This window comes from Arthrobotrys flagrans, assembly GCF_004000055.1.
Source record: "Arthrobotrys flagrans strain CBS H-5679 chromosome Unknown unitig_1, whole genome shotgun sequence".
Classification (NCBI taxonomy): Eukaryota; Fungi; Ascomycota; class Orbiliomycetes; order Orbiliales; family Orbiliaceae; genus Arthrobotrys; species Arthrobotrys flagrans.
Genome location: NW_027137556.1, coordinates 2,201,314 through 2,221,350, shown reverse-complemented (window position 1 = coordinate 2,221,350; position 20,037 = coordinate 2,201,314). Strand labels below are relative to the sequence as shown.

The 20,037-nt window shown below is 49.6% G+C and overlaps 7 protein-coding genes across 7 annotated transcripts; 5 read left to right on the top strand and 2 right to left on the bottom strand.

Moving 5' to 3' along the window:
- Positions 1-1,937: 1,937 nt before the first annotated feature.
- DFL_008669 (uncharacterized protein) lies at positions 1,938-3,553 on the top strand (the record flags this gene model as incomplete). The annotated part of the gene is made up of 2 exons (XM_067638433.1): positions 1,938-1,949; positions 2,096-3,553. 2 exons carry the CDS (start codon positions 1,938-1,940, stop codon positions 3,551-3,553), a joined length of 1,470 nt encoding a protein of 489 aa, XP_067486322.1.
- A 2,556-nt stretch (positions 3,554-6,109) lies between these two features.
- Positions 6,110-9,073, top strand: DFL_008668 (uncharacterized protein; the record flags this gene model as incomplete). Its single annotated transcript, XM_067638432.1, has 6 exons — positions 6,110-6,360; positions 6,487-6,573; positions 6,658-6,742; positions 6,815-8,076; positions 8,134-8,221; positions 8,279-9,073. 6 exons carry the CDS (start codon positions 6,110-6,112, stop codon positions 9,071-9,073), a joined length of 2,568 nt encoding a protein of 855 aa, XP_067486321.1.
- Positions 9,074-10,114: 1,041 nt separating this feature from the next.
- Positions 10,115-11,255, top strand: DFL_008667 (uncharacterized protein; the record flags this gene model as incomplete). The annotated part of the gene is made up of 4 exons (XM_067638431.1): positions 10,115-10,286; positions 10,398-10,535; positions 10,599-10,871; positions 10,966-11,255. The coding sequence occupies 4 exons, from the start codon at positions 10,115-10,117 to the stop codon at positions 11,253-11,255; spliced, it is 873 nt and encodes a 290-aa protein (XP_067486320.1).
- A 587-nt stretch (positions 11,256-11,842) lies between these two features.
- DFL_008666 (uncharacterized protein) lies at positions 11,843-12,370 on the bottom strand (the record flags this gene model as incomplete). The annotated part of the gene is made up of 2 exons (XM_067638430.1): positions 11,843-11,930; positions 12,036-12,370. 2 exons carry the CDS (start codon positions 12,368-12,370, stop codon positions 11,843-11,845), a joined length of 423 nt encoding a protein of 140 aa, XP_067486319.1.
- Positions 12,371-12,684: 314 nt separating this feature from the next.
- On the top strand, positions 12,685-14,725 carry DFL_008665 (uncharacterized protein; the record flags this gene model as incomplete). Its single annotated transcript, XM_067638429.1, has 4 exons — positions 12,685-12,697; positions 12,759-13,008; positions 13,078-14,161; positions 14,228-14,725. The coding sequence occupies 4 exons, from the start codon at positions 12,685-12,687 to the stop codon at positions 14,723-14,725; spliced, it is 1,845 nt and encodes a 614-aa protein (XP_067486318.1).
- Positions 14,726-14,974: 249 nt separating this feature from the next.
- On the bottom strand, positions 14,975-15,535 carry DFL_008664 (uncharacterized protein; the record flags this gene model as incomplete). Its single annotated transcript, XM_067638428.1, has 2 exons — positions 14,975-15,416; positions 15,495-15,535. 2 exons carry the CDS (start codon positions 15,533-15,535, stop codon positions 14,975-14,977), a joined length of 483 nt encoding a protein of 160 aa, XP_067486317.1.
- A 1,063-nt stretch (positions 15,536-16,598) lies between these two features.
- Positions 16,599-19,482, top strand: DFL_008663 (uncharacterized protein; the record flags this gene model as incomplete). The annotated part of the gene is made up of 8 exons (XM_067638427.1): positions 16,599-16,640; positions 16,737-16,754; positions 16,839-16,916; positions 16,976-16,995; positions 17,072-17,381; positions 17,457-19,091; positions 19,150-19,238; positions 19,296-19,482. 8 exons carry the CDS (start codon positions 16,599-16,601, stop codon positions 19,480-19,482), a joined length of 2,379 nt encoding a protein of 792 aa, XP_067486316.1.
- Positions 19,483-20,037: the final 555 nt, after the last annotated feature.

Genomic DNA, 20,037 nt, shown 5'->3' with positions numbered 1-20,037 from the left:
TTACATATTTGGACATTCTTCGGGTATTAGGAAATTATTCCTGAACAGGAATCAGCAGAATTTCTGTCTGCTGCGCTGCAAGCCATTTGCATTTATATTAATAAGGACTCCACCTGTCATCCAGTAAAACCTTTATCCTTCTAGAACAGCAGGTACGCTAGGTGTCGCAAGTTGTCTCTGCATGCAACCTGCAACCTCTCTCTTTTTATCCAACGGTTATTCTCAGATATCGATAAATTCCCAATCGGTCCTCGTTCAATTCAACCGGGATCTACCTTTCTGGTCACGAGTGAAAAAGGAACCTTGAGGATTTCCTATTCTTCCTTTTTGCGAGAGAAGCTGCGGTAGGAGAATACCGAAGAAACCAGCCTAGAACTTTAGAAAGCGAAGTGGTATAATCCACCGGTATTCTTCTACATTTGAGGGATATCGTGAAACATACGGACAGTTACGTACGGTCGAACGAAAGGTTGGTCGGTCAGCGAGGGACTTTTGCTATCCCGAGAGTCAGAATTAAGAACAAGGTAAGCTGCTGCTGCCAATTGGCATTCTGCATATATGATTTGTTGAAATCGTCAATTTGAGGGTTACTATTGGAGCCCGGAGTTTTCGTCTTGTATATGTCGTGCCCCTCAAGCTCTCATGGGTATGGTTTATTCCCATCTTTTTATCGTTTCTTTTTTTTTTTTTTTCTCCTCTTCTTTCTCTATCCAAAGAGCCCTGTCCCCAGCCGCAGTAAAACTATCAGACAAAAACTTATCGAAGAAAAAACGTGCATGTGGGCCGGATTTCGTCTGATGCGAACAATGTCAAGGCGACACCACATTCCTCCTCGCTTTGACATGTGCCGTCCATGTCACGACGGACTCGACGGAACGTTAACGTTTCGTTGTCTGTTCTTGATCGAGGAAAGAAAGGAATTGCTACAAACTAGAAGGTTCGAGGGCTTCTTTCGTTACGTTTCGCCTCTGCTTTCAAACAATACTCGGACTCCTTTGCGCCTCGGACCGGCGGGTGGCCACGAGGGATAATGGCATATACCGGAGATGTATGTACCCAGATATTCCTTTTTTAAATGAAGCGAAGGCAACGGCCAGCGGCAGGATCAGACTGTTACTGCAACTGTTGAGGCCGAATGATGTGTCTGTGCTCCCCCATTTCATATTTCATATTACCTTTTTTCGAACTTCGGCTTCTCCCTCATTGCTGTCTTGTCTTTGTACGAGAGACTCGAGTGTAGAAAAGAAAAAAAAAAAGAAATGAAGGAAGGTGGTGTGCAGCAGCCAATGGATTGGATTTCAGATGCATCCTAGCTTTAGCTTTCTCTTCTTTCTTTTCTCAATGCACACAGGCTAGAATTGCAAAGTACCTGATTGACATCTATCCCAGCGAACGACGCTAGCCCTACAGCCAGCAGACGGTACCGCCAATTCACCCTGCGGCCGAAGCTGTCTCTTTTCTGTGGACTAGCGCGGGTTAGACCGACTGGAGTGGAGTAATTGTAAAGTCTGCGGAAGAAGGTGTGGGTGGGCTCTTTCTTCGAATGGGGGTGTGGGCCAGCCGGGTTGGGATTGTTCCTTTGTTCCCCCCTTCGACTTATAATGATAATCCACCCTCCATCACATCACATCACACCCAATCCACTCACATCGATTCGACCCTTTTCTCTTACGCTATCGCTTCATCATAGCTCTCTCTCTCTCTCTCCCTCTCTATCTGTCTCTTCTAGTCCCATCCAACCTCCTGGGACCCCCCTCCATCTTACTATTCCGACATCGTCGGTTTTTGATAATTGCGTTACTTATAAAACTATATACTTTTTTTTTTTTTTTTTTACAGGGTCTGGTTTGCCATCGAGCGTAGACTGCCATAGATCAATCACACTTCAATCGCAACACCTCCATCTCTCCCTCTCTCCCCGGCAAAAATTTGCCACCATGGATTTCATCGTAAGTTCTCCTCTTTTATTTTTACTTTTTAGAAAGGATATAAAAAGTCATGTTCGTCGTTTTATGGAATGGACAATGTTTGGTCGCATCGTCGTTTCGCATTTTTTTGATACGAATTTCTAACACTCTTGCCGCAAATTTTCTAGTTCTCCCTCGCCCACTTTTGCGAAATCCACGGTCCAACATCTATCCTGTGCACCCAACTCCTCCCTCCCTCGTGTCAAACATGTACTACGACAATAGGCCCGTACGCTGGTTATTCTAGCGACGACTCTCCTCCAGCGTCAGCTCCTACATCCTCGCCGCCCTCCCGTACCGGTTCCCTCAAAGCCACCTCCCGATCCAACATTTACCTTTCCTCCTCCTCGAGATCTTCGATATCACCGAATGCATCCCCTGTTGCTACCCCCCCCTTGTCGCCGAAACCGGGCCATGCTTCGCTTTCCGGTTCCGTCAATCAATCGTTGTTGTCGAGTGCTTCGTCCGGTTTGAGCGACACATGCGCCAACTGCAACCTTAGTTTACCGAAAAACCTCAGCGAACGTTTACCCTTGAAGGATGGTAAGAAGGTACCGGTTTTGCGATCCAAAGAGGAAGTGTTAGCCGGAGGCAGTGTTGAGGAGAGGCGACGACATCAGATGGAAGCAGAGGCGCAGCAACAGGCCCAGCAGAGAACCTACCGACATGGAAGGCGACAGTCTTATTATCAACCTAGGAGACCTGCTACTTCCGACCACGAGGAGCCGTATATGCAACATCAACCTCGTCGACGGTCTCTCTCGTCCGCTTCCTCGTCGAATTCTTCGTCCAAATCCAACTTGAACGATGATATCGACTTTCCATCGACGGCCTCCGAGGAGAGCCAGGAACTCTATGACCGATTCGATGCATACATCCCACCTCACACTCACAACCTCACCTACCTTTCCGCCCGGTTCCCATCTGCGCCGGAAAAGTTTGCCGCTTTGAGGAGAGCCTGCGTCCGGACTTTATCCTGCGAAGCTCTGCCAGGTCAAACCGGACCGATATTTGTCGGCGATGAAGCTGCCGGTCACACGATAGCATACGTCTTTCGGCTGGTCGACCCCAAGATCCGGAGCAACCGCCGTACGTATGCCCTGTTGTGTTTGTGCCCCGATGTGAAGAAGATCGTTGCCGCGTATGGTTACATCACATCGGTGTTTGAGCAGCTGGTTGCCCGAATCAAGAACCTTGCATCCGAAGCGTCGCGCCCGGTGTCGCCTAACCCTCACGACCAAGTTCGGCAGGAGCTTTCCGGGTCGACAATCATCAAGCATAGCACCTGTCCGGACGGATTCCTAAGGCGGCCGGCGAGAGTCGAAAGGGGAAAGGATCTGGCGGAGCTAGTTGGTCGGGAACAATTGTTCGTCGAGGTCCATGCTTGCTTTGCCACATTGCTGGGGGCCTTGGCGAGGAGGTTTGGGTGTTTGGATGCCAGCGTCCCGCTCGTTACCACCTCGCCGACCTCGTCATACACGGGCATTCCCGGAAGCGTGGCATCGGGAAGGTTGGTTGTTGATGACAGAGAGAGCGATAAGGCAAAGAGGGATAGGGGAGACCTCAGGAGGGGTGTCTACACTTGATCCTTTCGCACAATCAAACTCCCTTCCGTCGTCGATACCCCATCGGCCATCCTTAGTTTTCGTATACCCTAGGTTGTTTCCATTTCACATCCTTTCTTTTCTTCCAGAATTCCCTTTCTTAATCTGATGCTTCTGATCTTTTTTCCATCTTTTCCGTTGTTGCGGTTTAGCGAAAGAAATGGGTTATATATATCATGGTGTCCTTCACTTATAATTCGGTGCGAAAATTTTTTTTTTTCAGTCCACGGTGTCGGGTCGGGGTCCAAAACGGACTGATTAGTTTCAAAAAAGTAGTAGTATGAGATCGGTTTTCTCTTCATGTGGGATGAGTTCATCGGCGTTCTTTTTGCTTTTCGACCTGACGGGAGAGGGAGATGTTCTTTTTGTTTTCCCTATTTCCTTATATTATAATCATCTGCTTTGTTAGATTCGCAACAGTCCTTTTTTCCTCCTTGCTGTCTTTTCTTTTCATATAACGAAGATGATGACCGATATGCTTTCCTTTCCTTTCCTTTTTGTCTTCTGAAAGCACAAAATACGTTGTTTTTTTTTTTTTTTTCAAAAAGCCCCAAAAGCCCTAAAAGCTATTGACGAAGGATACCAAAAAAGAGAAAGGGAAAAGGGACAAAAGTTGTCAGGATGAAAAGTCGGTATATGTATTCATTTAATTGTCGATTCTTCTGTTTCTTTTTTGCTTTGATATCGAACTCTTTTTTTTTTTTTCGTACGTAATATCTTCAAAAGCAGCCTGCCGATTATGGAAAAGGGAAAAAAATTGAAAAGCTATTGGAATTTATATCGATTCAAAAAAAACCGTGACCGTAAAGGATTAGAAAGGAAAGAAAGGAAAGTCATACGAAAGGGGTATATAAGAGAGAAAGCAAAAGGATGGGGAGAGAGGCTCATGGCGCCTTGTGGTATGGGGAGCACGTAATTTTGAGCGGGTTGGTATATACAAGCATGAAGCACGAAATTAAATTCTCCGCCCTGAGCTTGTTTTTTATTTCAACACTAGCCAAGTGAGTGCTCACTTAATAGCCAATACTATGTAATGTACGTATATATGGTATAAGACCAGGGGGTAACGGGGAGACCTTGGATTGGCTGGCTATTCTAGATTTTGGCGGGGGGAGGATGTGTTGACCGACGTTGGGGAAAACGCAAGACAGCTGGAGACGAAAAGGACTAGGCCGAAGATGGTGGGCTTCTGGAATTACACAGGACCCTTCGTTATCGATTAACAATTGGTTAATTGTGTTAACCATGGGACGAATGCGACGGAGATGCGGTTGTTTTTGGGTAGCTTGGACGAGCAGGCCAATGAGATGATTCTGATATTGATATTAATATCGACCGGGTTCGATACTAGGACTGTAGTTATGAGATGACATGCAGCGGTTGAACTACAGGCAGGATATAGATATACTCTATATTTCTTAGAAGGCTGGTTTTGCCGTGTCCGCGTGCGTCCGTCTGTTTTCGACGCTGCTTTCCGATGCAGAACATCGGATGCAAAATGGCATACGGTCGTCGACGGTCAGCAGCGCAGGATCCGAATTCCAACCCCTTTTTTATAAACCTCCTCAACCCCCTCAGCTTTCAAGCGATCACGATACTTAGGTGGTTATATTTTATGAGATGTCCGGGGTGGCTGTCCGGACTGTTCGTTTGCTTCGATCAAGCTTTCGGTTGTGGAGATGGGCCTGGTAAGGGATTGCATCGTAGCTCCAGCCTGCGCTACTGACTAAGTCCAGGTAGCTCCCTCGCCCTTAAGCCTTCCGTTTCCACTTCCATTCTCTCACGCAAACATCACCATCATTCTCACGCCATCCCTCTTTCTTTCCCAACCTTCATCACCACTCACCGCTCTCACCCATTCACCGTTCCCAATCACACCTGCTTCGCTCACCCACCTCATCTTAAAGCTTCTCCAATTCGCTTTTCTCTGCTCTTTGCCTTCGGCCAGCTTGAGCTTGTCCCCGTGCTGGCGACCTTGCCGCTTGTTGAAGGGGGACGGGATCCGAACTCACCCTGCCTCGCGACACCACAACCGCTTATCTCCACCAACAACCACCACGGAAATTCCGCTCCAGGAATTCTTTGGTTTCCAGAAGAGCGCCCCGGTTTTCAAGCCTCGCTATCTTTCGACCCTGGAGCTTCACGTGTCGTTCACATTGGCCACTACCATTCATCCTATCTATCGGACTAGCCAACGGGAAAAGGAACCTCCGGGGTCGCTTTCCTGAAGGTTAGAGGAAAAAAAAAAAAAAAAAGTCATCTAGTGTTCTAAAAACAATACGAAGAAAAAAGGAAGAATAAGAGAAGAAATATAAAAAAGCAAGGGGAGAGTAAAAAATTCCCAGATATCAAACAAAAAAAAAAAAAAAAAAAAAAGGAAAAATCAAGCTAAAGAAAGAAGAAAGAGAAAGAAAGAAAAAAAAACTCCATCCAAATCGAATTCAATCAGGGAGGACGCTTTTTTGGGGTTTCACCAAATTCCAGCAAAATCCCCCCCTCCTCTGTCTTGAATTTCGAAAATACTTTAGTTCGCCCGTCATGCTGCTCACATTCCCGCCGTCGACCCGGTTCCCGGTCACGATCATTGAAATCCACTTTGCGCAGGATTGCGTCGTTAAGAAGTTACTGCCGCTCCTATCGTACTCTTACAAAGCCCTGATATTGGAAGAGGATGAGGATGGAGAGGAGGTCCAGAAGGCTGTGGATATCATATCGAGATATGAGAATCCCATCGAAGGAAAGATTAAGAGGTGGATGGTGGGGAAGGGGTCGGTTGTCAATTCGCCATCGTAAGATACCGTTCCTCGCTGTTGGTTTCGGCGGTTCCTATGAAGAAGATAAGGAGGTGGACAGGGGAGGACGATCGAGAAGAAGGAAGGGTTTGGAGTGCTAATTGTGGGTTTTCTTTGGTCTAGGACGGCGATAGTGGAGATCGACGAGCCATGTCCGCATCCCGTCGTGTGGAACAATCAATGCGCAGTCTGTGGTATGGACATGTCTGAGTATGCTCTTGCTCCTTCCCAATGGTTCCTAGATTATAGCTTCGTTTCACCCCGCTGACGCTTGCCCGCTGTGGCGCGCTCCAGACAAACATATATCAACTTTCACAATCTCGAAACCGCCAACATTAACGTCACGCACGATAATACCGGTTTAAAGATCAGTAGATGGGTATGACGGACCTCGCACGACGTCCACACCGCTCCCTTCGCTAACGGAATGCGCGCCTTATCAAAAATATAGGAAGCCGAGAACATAGAAAAGGAATCCAAAAAGCGATTACTCTCAGCCAAGAAACTCTCGCTCGTCGTCGATTTAGATCAAACCATCATCCAAGCCACCGTGGATCCCACCGTCGGAGAATGGAGGGATGATCCGTCGAATCCAAATTACCACGCCGTGAAGGATGTGGAGGCCTTTCAATTGGTTGACGAAGGTGCAGGAGGTAGAGGTTGCTGGTACTATGTCAAGCTCCGACCCGGTCTTAAGCGATTCCTATCGAACATATCGAAACTCTACGAATGCCACATATACACCATGGGAACCAGGGCGTACGCTATGAGCATAGCGAAGATTGTAGATCCCGAAGGGGGCGTCTTTGGAGAGAGGATACTGAGTAGAGACGAGAGCGGAAGTTTAACATCGAAGAGTTTGGAGAGGCTGTTCCCGGTAGATACGAAAATGGTGGTTATTATTGACGATAGAGGGGATGTTTGGAAGTGGAGTGATAATTTGATCAAGGTCACGCCGTATGATTTCTTCGTCGGGATTGGAGATATCAATTCCAGTTTCTTGCCAAAGAGACATGACTATCAACTCGCCCAGCAGGCTGCGACGGTGGCACACGCGACGAAGGACGACCCGCAGGTCATCAATCCCCAGCAATTGACGGCTCCTCCCGCGGTCATCACGATCAATGGTGCGGAGGACGCGGCGATGGAGGACTCGCCGGATGCGAAGAAGGAGGACGGAGAAGAGACCGATGTATCGCCGTTAGAACAGCTGGTGGAGATGGGCGGTGGCGACGACCCGGATGTTTTGGCCGAGCAAACCGTACGACGGAACGAGACTTTGACGGCACAGCAGAAGGATAGGCCGCTGGCCAAGAAGCAGGAGGTTCTGGACAAGCAGGATAGCGACAGTATCAGCAACCACTCGAATAATGGGGATACGAATAGCGAGAGCGGTCATCGGCATAATCTGCTGCATGATAACGACAACGAGCTGGAGCATCTGGAGAAAGCCTTGACGGAAGTCCATCAGGAGTTTTTTGAGGAATATCAGAGACGGTTGGTGACTACCAAGGGTGGTAGGGTCGCACAGGTCAGAGGAGGAGGCGGGAAAGGGGGAAAGAGGGTTCAACATGGTGGCGGCGGTGGTGATGGCGATTATTTGAGTAACGTTCCGGACATCAAGAATATCATGCCGCGGATGAAACGACGGGTTTTTGATAACATTGTGATCGTCTTTTCCGGTGTGATCCCGCTCGGTGTCGACGTCCAGAGGTATGGCGGTTCGGTACATCGAAATCTAGCGTAGAAAAGTTGGCTAACTTGACATAGCTCCGATGTTGTTCAGTGGGGGAAGGCCTTCGGGGCCATGGTGGTCGACGGAGTCAGCGCGGCAGTCACCCATGTCGTAGCCGCCAGGGTAAGCTTCGGAACAGCTTTGAGGTTACATTTACAACGACTGATGAAGAACTTTTAGACGCGCACGGCAAAAGTACGAACTGCGGCCGCCAAATTTCCTCACATCAAGATCGTCAACCCGCAGTGGTTTTTCCAATCCATAACCATGTGGCACAAGCTGGATGAAACTCCGTTCTTGATAAACATCTATCCGGAAGATAGATTCGCCAACAGTAGTCCTCCGCTACCATCTAGTTCGATGGGATTCGATGATCTTGACGATCATATGGAATTGAGCTCCGACGAGGAGGAAGATGACGACGATGAAGGTGATAACGATATACATGCTCTCGATGGAAGACCCGGTGTCATACCCGACCTGCTTCTACCCGGAGAAACCGAAGAGCCACCCGACCTACATGACATTAATTGGGACGAGATGGACAAGGATCTGCAGGAGTTCATGGGGAGCGAAGCGGATGATACGGATCTCGAGAGCAGGAACGGAGCCGACTACGAATCGGATAGCGAAAGCAACTCTGGTGACCAGAATGATGGTCTCAAGGTATCATTTGGTAGCAAGCGTGACAGGAGCGCAACTCCACCGCCGGATGGAACAGATGAGCAAAAGATCGTGGTCAGCGAACCACGAGAGAGAGAGATGCTCAAGAGTCCTCTATCGAAGCGCCTTCGCCTCTCCAACAGCCGGTCATCGAGCCTTAGGAACCTCACACTTAGCGCAGAAGAGCCCAAGGTTGGAGAATCGGGTATGCCATCACCGGCGCAGAGCAATGGCGATAGGGAAGAGAGCGTGCGCGACGAGGAAGAGGACGATTTCGACCTCGAAGCGGAATTGGGGAACGAGTTTGCTTGAAAGTTTTGCTGATGCCCAGCATTAACGGTGACGACGACAGCGAGTTCGCTCCACGGTTTTCCTTCCCCTACGATACTACCTTTTTTTTTTTTTTTTCACGATACGGCGACGAGGGTTTTAAAAATGTGCTTGCTGTTTATTTACATAAAAAGATACATGGGGTTTCTTATAGAGGAAATCTTCCGGTGCCCGGTCTTTGTTTTTTGTGGTTTTTCTGAAGCTTTCATGCTCGCGCGTGGATTGTTATTTCGCCTGTAAGATATGCCGTCATACCCTCCTCGAGACGTACTCCTGAGTCTGCGGAGAGCTGTTTTATATCATTTTTCTTTTCCTCCGTTTGCTGTGGCTGTTTCCTTTTCAACATTGCATTGTTATGACCGGCGTCAGACGTCTGTGGGTTGTATTTCTCTCCTCTTCCTTCCTTCTTCTTTTTCTGCCTTTATTAAATTTCGTTGACTGGCGTTATGAGAGAGAGAAGAGAAGCCCTATCTGTGATGAAGCGATCCCCCCCTTTCTTTCTTTCTTTTATTTTTTTTTTTTTAATATATTTTTATTATTATTTTATATCCACTCTCTCCTGTCTCTACTACCATACGATTGTGAATACACCAAATTACAATTAACTAATCCGAACCGATCTTCCTTCGTTTAATTTCTTTTATATGCCCGTGTGTAGCTTAGCCGTCCGTCAAGTACGACTGTTGTTAAGTCTCGGCTGGGCGCAGTTTCGGTGGCAGGGAACGTTGGCGCTCCGAAGCTTGGTGTTTACGGCAGCTGCCCAAAGATCCTGGTTTCCAACTGCATCATCGGACCCAACCATTTGCCTTACATAACGTCCTCCAGCCAGAAAATTTTTTGGAATCGAAAACCACCGCTTCCTCGTCCTCTCCCCAAAATCAAGGTCTTTCGCTCCTTACCGCCCATGGATCCGACCTCCCTGCCGTGAAGAACCAAAAAAAGAGAGCAAGCTCGCGATTTTTTTAACCTCCTGTCCTCTCTCCTTACCGGGTCTCACCGGCATAGGTCCCTAAAACTCAAACCATGCTGCCAAATCTCGATAACGTACCGGATCGAATAGCATCCACCGTCCGACGCCTCCCAATACTCACCCGTGGTTTGCTAGGGCTTACGGTTTTATTGTTCATTCTCGGTCGCATATCCGATTCTGATGCCGTGTTGGAGCTCGATAACCAGAATTTTGGGATCACACAGCGTACGAAAGGCCTAACTCTGTCTTTTTGTTTTACTTTGAAGGGCGCATAGTTTGGGGGGTTTTGATGGATTTGGCATTGGCTAATGATTCTCCTTTTGGGGAGTGGTATAGTGCATAGGTTGAATACTTATCCATTTGTGCATCAAGGATGGATACACCTTGTTATCAATCTACTGGCGGTGACATATCCGTTATCGCTGTTCGAGAGGGAGAAGGGAACGTTGCATACACTGTTGATGGTGGTCGGACGTATGATCGGCCCCCACCCCGATCGGTAACAGAAAGAAAGATGCTAACCTGTTGAGCAAACAGCATTTTCGACCTTCCCGGCCATCGGGTACACTGTTATCGATAAACTATTCTTCGGCGGGAAAGGAATCTACTACGGCATGTCGGTGTTTATTGTGATGTTTGCGGCGATGGATGCGACGAGGATATATAAATACAAACCGTATTATTGGGTCGCCGGGTACAGGATACCCAGTTGGGCTCCCGTGGTGGGGTTTGTGCTTGTGCTTGAGATCTTTGTGTTCGGAGGGACGGGGTGGTTGGTTCATGTTTTGGCCATGGCTGTCGGGTGGGCTTGTAAGGTTCCCCTTTCCTTTGTTGCCGGTCCCGAGGACAGCTTCGTTGCCCATGAATTGTTTTTTTCAAGGAGGGTTTGCTAATGGATTTATAGACGCATCGGAATACCTGAAGCTTCTGGAACCACCGGAAAAGATTTTGAAATTCGTGGAGACGAAGTTGAGGCCTTTGCTTTCGAGGATACCGTTTTATGTGGCGTTGGATGCGAGGGATTCTGCGGGTCATACGTTGGTTTTACCGACTTTTTCGGAGGAAGCCGGGCCAAGGGGAGGGATTGATATGCCGAGTTTGAGGATGGATCCTAGGAATAGTCCTCCCGTTGGTGGGAACGGAGGGAATACCAATAACTTTGGAGGTGCGGGGAGGACGTTGGGGGGTTCGTAAAGATTGAATCGGTGAGATGGATCAATGATCTGCAGATGTGGATGTACCCAGTGGGGGGGGGAGGTTATATATACCCGACGAGTTTTTCGGGGACCTCTTTTTCTTCCTCCTCTTACTCTTGCTCTTCCACTTCCTCTCTCTTTCTTGTATACGCTCTTTTTGTTTCTTTGGGGTGCCTTGCAATTAATATCGGGGATCGGATAGAAAGGTGCAAGTTGGAGCTGGCTTTCCGTTAGTTACGGTACGGGTTTTGATGCTTCCTTTTTTTCTAATAACGAATCATCGACAGTGAGTATGAGCCTCTTTTTTAATAATTAATATTGTACAGCCTTTCTTTTACTTTTTTTTCATTTTTGTTCTTCCGAAGATAGCTTTTTGATTGTTGAGATTTTACCGTTTATGTTTGATATGAGAATATGAAGAAATTTAGTCGATATTGGAGATTTCCTAAGGTTCACTCTCACTACACTTCGACGGCCATGGCATCTACGATGCATATTCTCCGGTCCCCTATGGCACCCGGATACACTCGTTCGTTGCCTCGTACGTACCCAGACCTAGCCGGCTTGATTTTTCGCTTCTCAACGTTAAATATTCGCGAGGCTGTATTCTTCCGATCCAGGGATGGTTTGTTGCGCTTCTTCGAGGACGGGGAAGGGGAATCCGGGGTTCTCTCTTCCGGAATGCAAAAAGTTATCGTTGAACAATTCTTGAGACTTTCATTCCCTACAGCTCGTCGTAAAAACCCCAAAAGTATTCCCCTCCGTATCCAAAAAATACCCATGCCACCCCCTCCCCGGCACCGGAAACTTTTCCATGGCAACCTGCCCCCCGAGTTCCAACGTCTTTTCCTTCAACCTATCGAAAGCCGCTTCGTCGTCCACCGGGAAAGAACACACGAATGCGTTCGTGCCTTGCATCGAACCCGGTGTTTCCGCGGGACGTTTCAAGATGTTTATTGCCGATTCGTGAGAAGAAGATGGAGAGAAAGTGCCGCGGTAGTATTCTATCGGAAGGGTGTCGTCTTTTCGGAAGGACCAGGAGGGGAAGATCGTGGTGTAGAAGGTTAGGGCGCGGGAGGGGACGGAGGCTTGGATTTCGATGTAGAGGTGCATTTTTTAGATATCTTTCGATGGTTACATTCTTTTCTACCGTGTGAAGAAGATCTCGAGAATTAGCAGGGGGTCAACAGGTCTCGAACGGTCGTATGACGAACGTATATCGTGGCCATAAAACGCGTGAAGAATAACGTTATCGTCACGAACGGTCGTGACGTTGGAGTTTTGAGGTCGAAATGCGTTGTGATGGTTACACATAATCCGGCTTGGCATTCGGGCACGTCTTCCCGAACGGTTTACAGACCGGCTCTCACCAACACCCACTTCCCCCAATTCACCACCCTCGAACTTCCCACCGAACAACCGCCACGATGGCCTTGCGGGGTATGCAGCTTCTGTACCGTTCCCATGCCACCTTGAATGCTAACGATCCGATCCGTGACAGTCCCCGTCAACCTCCGCAAGAACCTCTCCGTGGTACTCTACGCCTTCCAGGGACTCAGTATTCTCGCCGTCATTGTCGGACTTGCTTCGTTGTTGTTGTTACCATTGGACGAATATTCCCGCCGGACCTATATTTCCGAAAATGCGCTGTTGCCGGGACAGGTTCACGCGTACTTTGGGGGGAGCGAGCAGAATATCGTTAGGGCGTTTAGGAGGGAGGTGGATCTATTAGGGAATAGTACTTCCGATGTGTACGTTTCCCCCCCCCTCTGATATACATCCGATCGATTCGGGCCGAGGCTAACGATGTGGGGGGGTAGCGTTGCCGAACGGATGGCCGAGATATTCCGCTCCGCTGGACTTAAAGTCGGTAAACAACGATACTCTTACAAAGCCGCCGGAGGGGAATATACCGGCGAAAACGTCTACGCAGTTTTACACGCCCCGCGTGGCGATGCAACCGAAGCGATCGTTCTATGCGCCCCGTGGAGGAATATAGATCATTTGCTCAACGAGGGAGGGGTGGCGCTTACCCTCGCGCTGAGTCGATACTTCAAACGATGGTCGTTATGGTCCAAAGATATCATATTCCTGATATCGTCCGACGCCCGAGCTGGACCTCAAGCGTGGGTTGACGCGTACCATGATTTGCACGGAGAGAACATTCAATCGCTTTCGGTGAAGAGCGGGGCTATCCAGGGGGTCGTGGTTGTGGATTACCCTGGGGCGTATCATCGGTTCGAGTCGTTGCATATTATTTACGATGGGATCAATGGGCAGCTGCCGAATTTGGATTTGATCAATACGGCGGTACAGATCTCGAGGGATCAGATGGGGTTGAGGACCGATTTGCAGGAGATGTGGAATCACGATGATGGATATAGGCACAGACTCAGGACCATGCTCCGGGGGATGGTGAATCAAGCGTTGGGACATTCTACGGGACCTCATTCGAGTTTCATACCGTATCACATCGATGCTATCACGCTTGCTACTCACGGGGATGGTGGATGGCATGACGAAGGGTCGTTGGGGAGGACGGTGGAAAGCGTGTTTAGGAGTTTGAACAATTTGTTGGAACATTTCCATCAGAGTTTTTTCTTTTATCTGTTGATGGCGCCGAAGAGGTTTGTTAGCATCGGGACTTATTTGCCGTCGGCGATGTTGTTGGCCGTCGGGTTGACGTTGACGGCGATCAGGTTGTGGGTTGATCCGAGGAGTCGGAGCGGAGAGGTGGAGAAGGAGGAGAAGAGGGAGAAGGAGAGGGAAGGAGGGAATCAGGGAGAGGTGGTTGCTGTCGATGGGGGTCCGAAGAGAGAGCTGTTCTTGCCGATGTCTATCGTCATTGGTGTGCATTTCTGCGGGGTCATTCCTTTCGCGGTGTTCAACTCGGTCGACCACAAGGTACGTTCGCCCTCTCGAATAACTTTTCGATGTTCTATCGGCTAACCCCGGGGATGTTGTGCACAGTCCATGTCATCCGTCTTCTATATCTCCATCGCCACCTCCGTCATCCTCCCGACTCTCATCTCGATCCTGATCACGCTAACAGCCTCCCCCCACCGTCTCCTCCCAGCCTTCCACCTCTCCCGCTGTTTCTCCCTCTTGTTCTTGGGAATGTTCCTCTCGACCCTCGCAACCCTAAACTTCTCGCTATCGTTCCTGATCGGTCTCTTCTCTCTGCCTTTGACGTTCGCCAGGACGACGCCAAAGTCCGTGCCGTCGGCTCTGGTGAACAGTATACTTTTGCAGGCCACCAGTCCCTTTGCGGCTTTGTTTGCCGTTGCGGGGTATTGGGGACTCGGGGTGGAGGATATTCTCAAGGAAGCGAGTTTCGGGTGGTGGGTTTGGGGCATGTGGACGCCGGTTGTCGTTTGGTGTGTTTGGTGGCCGGCGTGGGTGGTGGGGAGGGTCAGTGTGGATTCGAGCTTTGTGATGGCGGCCATGGGGAAGGGCGGAGATTTATAGAACGGCGTGCCTCGAGCGACTGCATTCGAGGGTAATGAGCGAGCGAGAAGGGTTTGTAAATATCCACAGCATGGCATCGGTATGGTTTTTTGGGCATAGCAATAGCATGTAATTCGTTTTCATACGGTAGAAAGACTTTTCGGTAGTATACAATAGGCCCTCCTCCTCTCTACGAGTAACAAAAATACTCCACAACTCCACGCCGGTATTGACAAAAAAGATATTAAGAAAAAAAAAAGGCAGATTCGGCTACAAGTCATCATCGTAAGCCTGTTCGACCAACCGAGGTGCCTCGATCTGCTGCTCAACCTCGACCTCCATCTCCGAACTCAAAGATTCAGCCCTACCCGTCGACGAAGCCTTCTTAAGCGCCATGATTCTATCCCTGCTAACCCGGTCGATCACATCTTCCGGATTGACCCTGAAAGCCGCGATTCCATTGTCCGTTCCTTGACCGACGGCAGCATTGGCTTCCTCGTGGGAGTACGCGGGTTCCTTCAGAAGCTTCAATCGCTTCTTGTGGGTCTTCGAACGCTGGTGATGGGCCAGGGCATGCTGAGATTCGAGGAACTTGGCACAAGGGGTGCAGTAGAGTTGACCGAGGGCGGGGAGGTCTTCGAGGGGGAGGGTCGAGAGGTGTTGTTCCAGACGGCGGGGGTGGTGGATGTCGGATGAGATCTGGTCGAGGTCGCTAACGAAACCATCAATCACCGCTCTTGGAAACGTACGAATCGAAGGAGACGTAATCGTAGTTGTATAAAATACTCACCGAGTCCTGTTCCTGGTCTTCCTCAGCCGTTGCGGGCCCATGATGCGCGGTGATATGAATGTAGATAATGCGACGTCTGAGGAAAGAATATTCGGAAAACAACGGTCAGATGTCAGGACCGAACGGCTTAGGATTCCTGAACACGGGCCGAAAACGAGGAAGAGCGATTTAAGCACGTCCGCCCTTGTCGCGAGCCAATTTGGAACTTCTCTGGAGTATCAACGAAGAAGTCGGATCGAAGCCGAGGATGTTCGAAACTGGAAAATCCAAAATTGTCCCAAAGAAAAATTTTGCATGGTCTCCAGACCAGTTTGCCGGGGTGTGCATGCGCCATTAAAACGGAACAAACTTTCCAGATCTCGAAAAACCATGTCAGGGTCTTATATCTGGACGAGCTGGCCAATGGGAAGAGTCGTGATTTGGATTTGAAGCCAGTGCCGTTCGCCCACGCCCGGGACAGCAGGAAGGAGCTGAGGGACGGGAATGGCTATTACCGCACGTGTAGCCGACGGATATCCTTACATCCATCTATCTACCCAGACATCGATACGGAATATACACCGTAGATGCGTACGGATGTGGCCGTAGATGTGAATGTAGATGTTGGCAGTGATACATATGATATAAGGCTGATGTCATGATCCAATTCGCCCATCGTCATATCAAATATAATTAATCCGAATGGCAGCAGAGACAGGAAAAAAAAACTGGTCGCCGTCGGTTATCAGGAAGGTTCCTCATTGTGCTTAGCCAAACTCCAACTCGGCAGCGGTTTTGCTTCTTTCCCTTCGTCCAGGCTCGACCGACTACTTCTTCTCTCTCTCCCTCCAACTCCCGGTTTTCTTTCTCTTCCTCTTCTCCTCCTCTCCTTCTTCTCCATCATCTCCAGTTTCATTAATTTCTCCTCCCTTTCCCCCCAGGTTTCAGTTGATATCACTGTCCTGTTGCGTGCGTGTGTGTCCGTTGTGTGTGATATTTGTGTTGGATACACTTCCATCAACGGCATCTTGACCACTCCCACTACCACCACCACCACCATCATCATACCCCACCCCCACACTCTTCTCCATTTCCCACAATCGTTATCTTCACATTGTAGCCACCATGCTGTCAACAGTGAGGGCCCTCCCTAGGGCGTGCAAGGTGGTAAGTCTTTCGATTCCATCCGTTCTCCAACATGGTTTTTTTTTTTTTTTTTTCAAAAACGAGCGATTTTGCTAACCTTGCCGATGTCATCCACAGAATGCCGGCTTCAAAACCGTATGTTCCACAATACTCGGCCAAAGTCGCAACGGTCCATGGTGACTGGGAATGAACATCTCTAACCGAAATTTATGACATCAGGTTCAACGGCTTCGGGGCCTGGCCACCGTCACAGACTCCCCTCTGGACAAGAAAGTCAACCAGAACAACTGGGAAAAGGTATGATCTCACACCAATTGAATTCTATTCCAGTCTCGCTGACTTTTTTTTTTTTTTAGGGAAACTACATTAACTACAAGTACGCTTTGCAGTCGAGTGTTTTTATTTTTCTAAATCGTTGCACATTCTGACGTAATCACGTGAAATTTTTAAAGGAAGATGAGCGAGAACCTCAGCATTGTCCGACGGAGGCTGAACAAGCCACTCACGCTTGCCGAGAAGGTCCTGTACTCGCATCTTGACGAACCGGAGACCCAGGAAATCGAGCGTGGGAAATCTTACCTGAAGCTGCGACCCGACCGAGTAGCCTGCCAGGATGCGACTGCTCAGATGGCCATCCTGCAGTTCATGAGCGCCGGAATGGATCAGGTCCAGACCCCGTCCACCGTCCACTGCGATCACTTGATCGAGGCTCAGCTCGGAGGTGCTAAGGATTTGAGCCGTGCTGAGGAAATTAACAAAGAGGTATTTTATTTTTTCGGTCGATTAAAAATTTTTTTTTTTTTTTGAGGTGCAAGTATCTGACATGTGATAATCCAGGTTTACAACTTCTTGTCGACCGCTTGCGCAAAATACAACATTGGTTTCTGGAGGCCGGGATCCGGTATCATCCATCAGATCGTTCTTGAAAACTATGCTTTCCCGGGTGCTCTCCTCATCGGTACCGACTCTCACACTCCCAACGCCGGTGGTCTCGGTATGGCTGCTATCGGTGTCGGTGGTGCCGACGCCGTCGACGTCATGGCCGGTCTCCCATGGGAACTCAAGGCTCCCAAGGTCATCGGTGTCAAGCTTACCGGCCAGCTGAGCGGCTGGACCGCTCCTAAGGACATCATCTTGAAGGTCGCCGGCATCCTCACCGTCAAGGGTGGTACCGGTGCCATCGTTGAATACCACGGACCCGGTACCGAATCCTTGTCTTGCACCGGTATGGGAACTATCTGCAACATGGGTGCTGAGATCGGTGCCACCACCTCCATCTTCCCCTTCAACGACCGCATGTACGACTACCTCAAGGCCACCAAGAGACAGGACATCGGTGACTTCGCCCGTGCCTACTCCCACGAGCTCCGTGAGGACGAGGGTGCCGAGTACGACCAATTGATCGAGATCAACCTTTCCGAGCTCGAGCCCCACGTCAACGGACCGTTCACCCCGGATCTCGCCACCCCGATCTCCAAGCTCAAGGACGTTGCCGTCAAGGAAGGCTGGCCCACCGACGTCAAGGTCGCCCTCATCGGTTCTTGCACAAACTCCTCCTACGAAGATATGTCCCGATCCGCCTCCATCGCCCGGGATGCTCTCGAACACGGTATCAAGGCCAAGTCTCTGTACACCGTCACGCCCGGTTCCGAACAGATCCGTGCCACCATCGCTCGTGACGGACAGCTCCAGACCTTCGAGGAATTCGGCGGTATGGTTTTGGCCAACGCTTGCGGTCCGTGCATCGGTCAATGGGATCGTCGCGATGTCAAGAAGGGCGAAGCCAACACCATCGTCTCCTCCTACAACCGTAACTTCACCGGACGTAACGATGCCAACCCCGCCACCCACGCCTTCGTCACCTCCCCGGATCTGACAACCGCCTTCGCCATCGCCGGTGACCTCCGATTCAACCCGCTCACCGACAAGCTCAAGGACAAGGACGGCAATGAGTTCTTGCTCAAGCCGCCAACCGGTATCGCCCTCCCGGAACGCGGCTACGACCCCGGCCAGGATACCTACCAGGCCCCACCGGCCGACCGCTCCACCGTCGAAGTCCAGGTCGCCCCGACCTCCGACCGTCTCCAGAAGCTCTCTCCGTTCGACCCCTGGGACGGCAAGGATGCCACCGATGTCCCGATTCTCATCAAATGCCAGGGCAAGACCACCACCGACCACATCTCCATGGCCGGCCCGTGGCTCAAGTACCGTGGCCACTTGGACAACATCTCCAACAACATGTTGATCGGTGCCATCAACGCCGAGAACGAGAAGGCCAACTCTATCAAGAACGTCTTCACCGGTGAATTCGACGCCGTCCCGGCTACCGCTCGTGACTACAAGGCCAGAGGCGTCAAGTGGGCCGTCATCGGTGACTGGAACTACGGTGAGGGGTCTTCCCGTGAGCACGCCGCTCTCGAGCCCAGACATCTCGGCGGCCTTGCCATCATCACCAAGTCGTTCGCCCGTATCGTAAGTAGTTCGCTCGGACCTTTACCTGACAACCGAGATGCTGACCGTGCGATAACAGCACGAGACCAACTTGAAGAAGCAGGGTATGCTTCCTCTCACCTTCGAGAACCCGGAGGACTACGACAAGATCAAGACGGATGACAAGCTGTGAGTACCCCCCATTCCGCACGTACCGAAATGCGCAATACTGACTGCGTATCGCAGCGACATGGAACTCTCCAACCTCAAGGTCGGAGAGCCGCTCAAGGTCACCTTCAAGTCCACCGACGGCAAGTCGTGGAGCACCAACCTCCTCCACACTTTCAACGAGGGCCAGCTCGAATGGTTCCGAAACGGTTCCGCATTGAACACCATGGCCAAGAAGGCCAAGGAGGCTGCTGCTTCCGCGTAAATATTTTTAAAAAACTGCGCGGGAAGAAGCTATACGATGACGACGAGATATTCCCCCCTATAAACTACAAATTACCCCACGGTTGATGTATTATGACGACAGGACACAGTCGCCGCTTCTTTTATTACTCTCTCACTGTGCGTATTATCTTGCAAGTATTATATCCACTCTGCTTGTTTGTTTTCCTTTATCACCTTTTTCCTTTTTTGTAGGTATTATTGTTTTTTTTTTTAACCTTTTTTTAATTCACGTGCAAAGTCTTTTGAACGAAGGATATTTTTTTGTACATCTCATGATATACGAAGGAAGAAAGGGACGCTTTTTCAGATTGGAAGAGATGGGTGGGGGGTTTTAGTGAGACAGAATTCAAACTATAAATACCTAAGTTTATATTCGTAGTTTGCGATGTTCAACTTTTTGTAGTTTACATTCTTTCCCCTCGCACTTCTATAGAAACGGGCTCGGTGAAAAAAAGAAAGGGCATCTGGAAGAGGAGACACACGCGCACACCGGTTGCAATGTCCATAATATAAAAGGATAGGTAATGATTTCTAG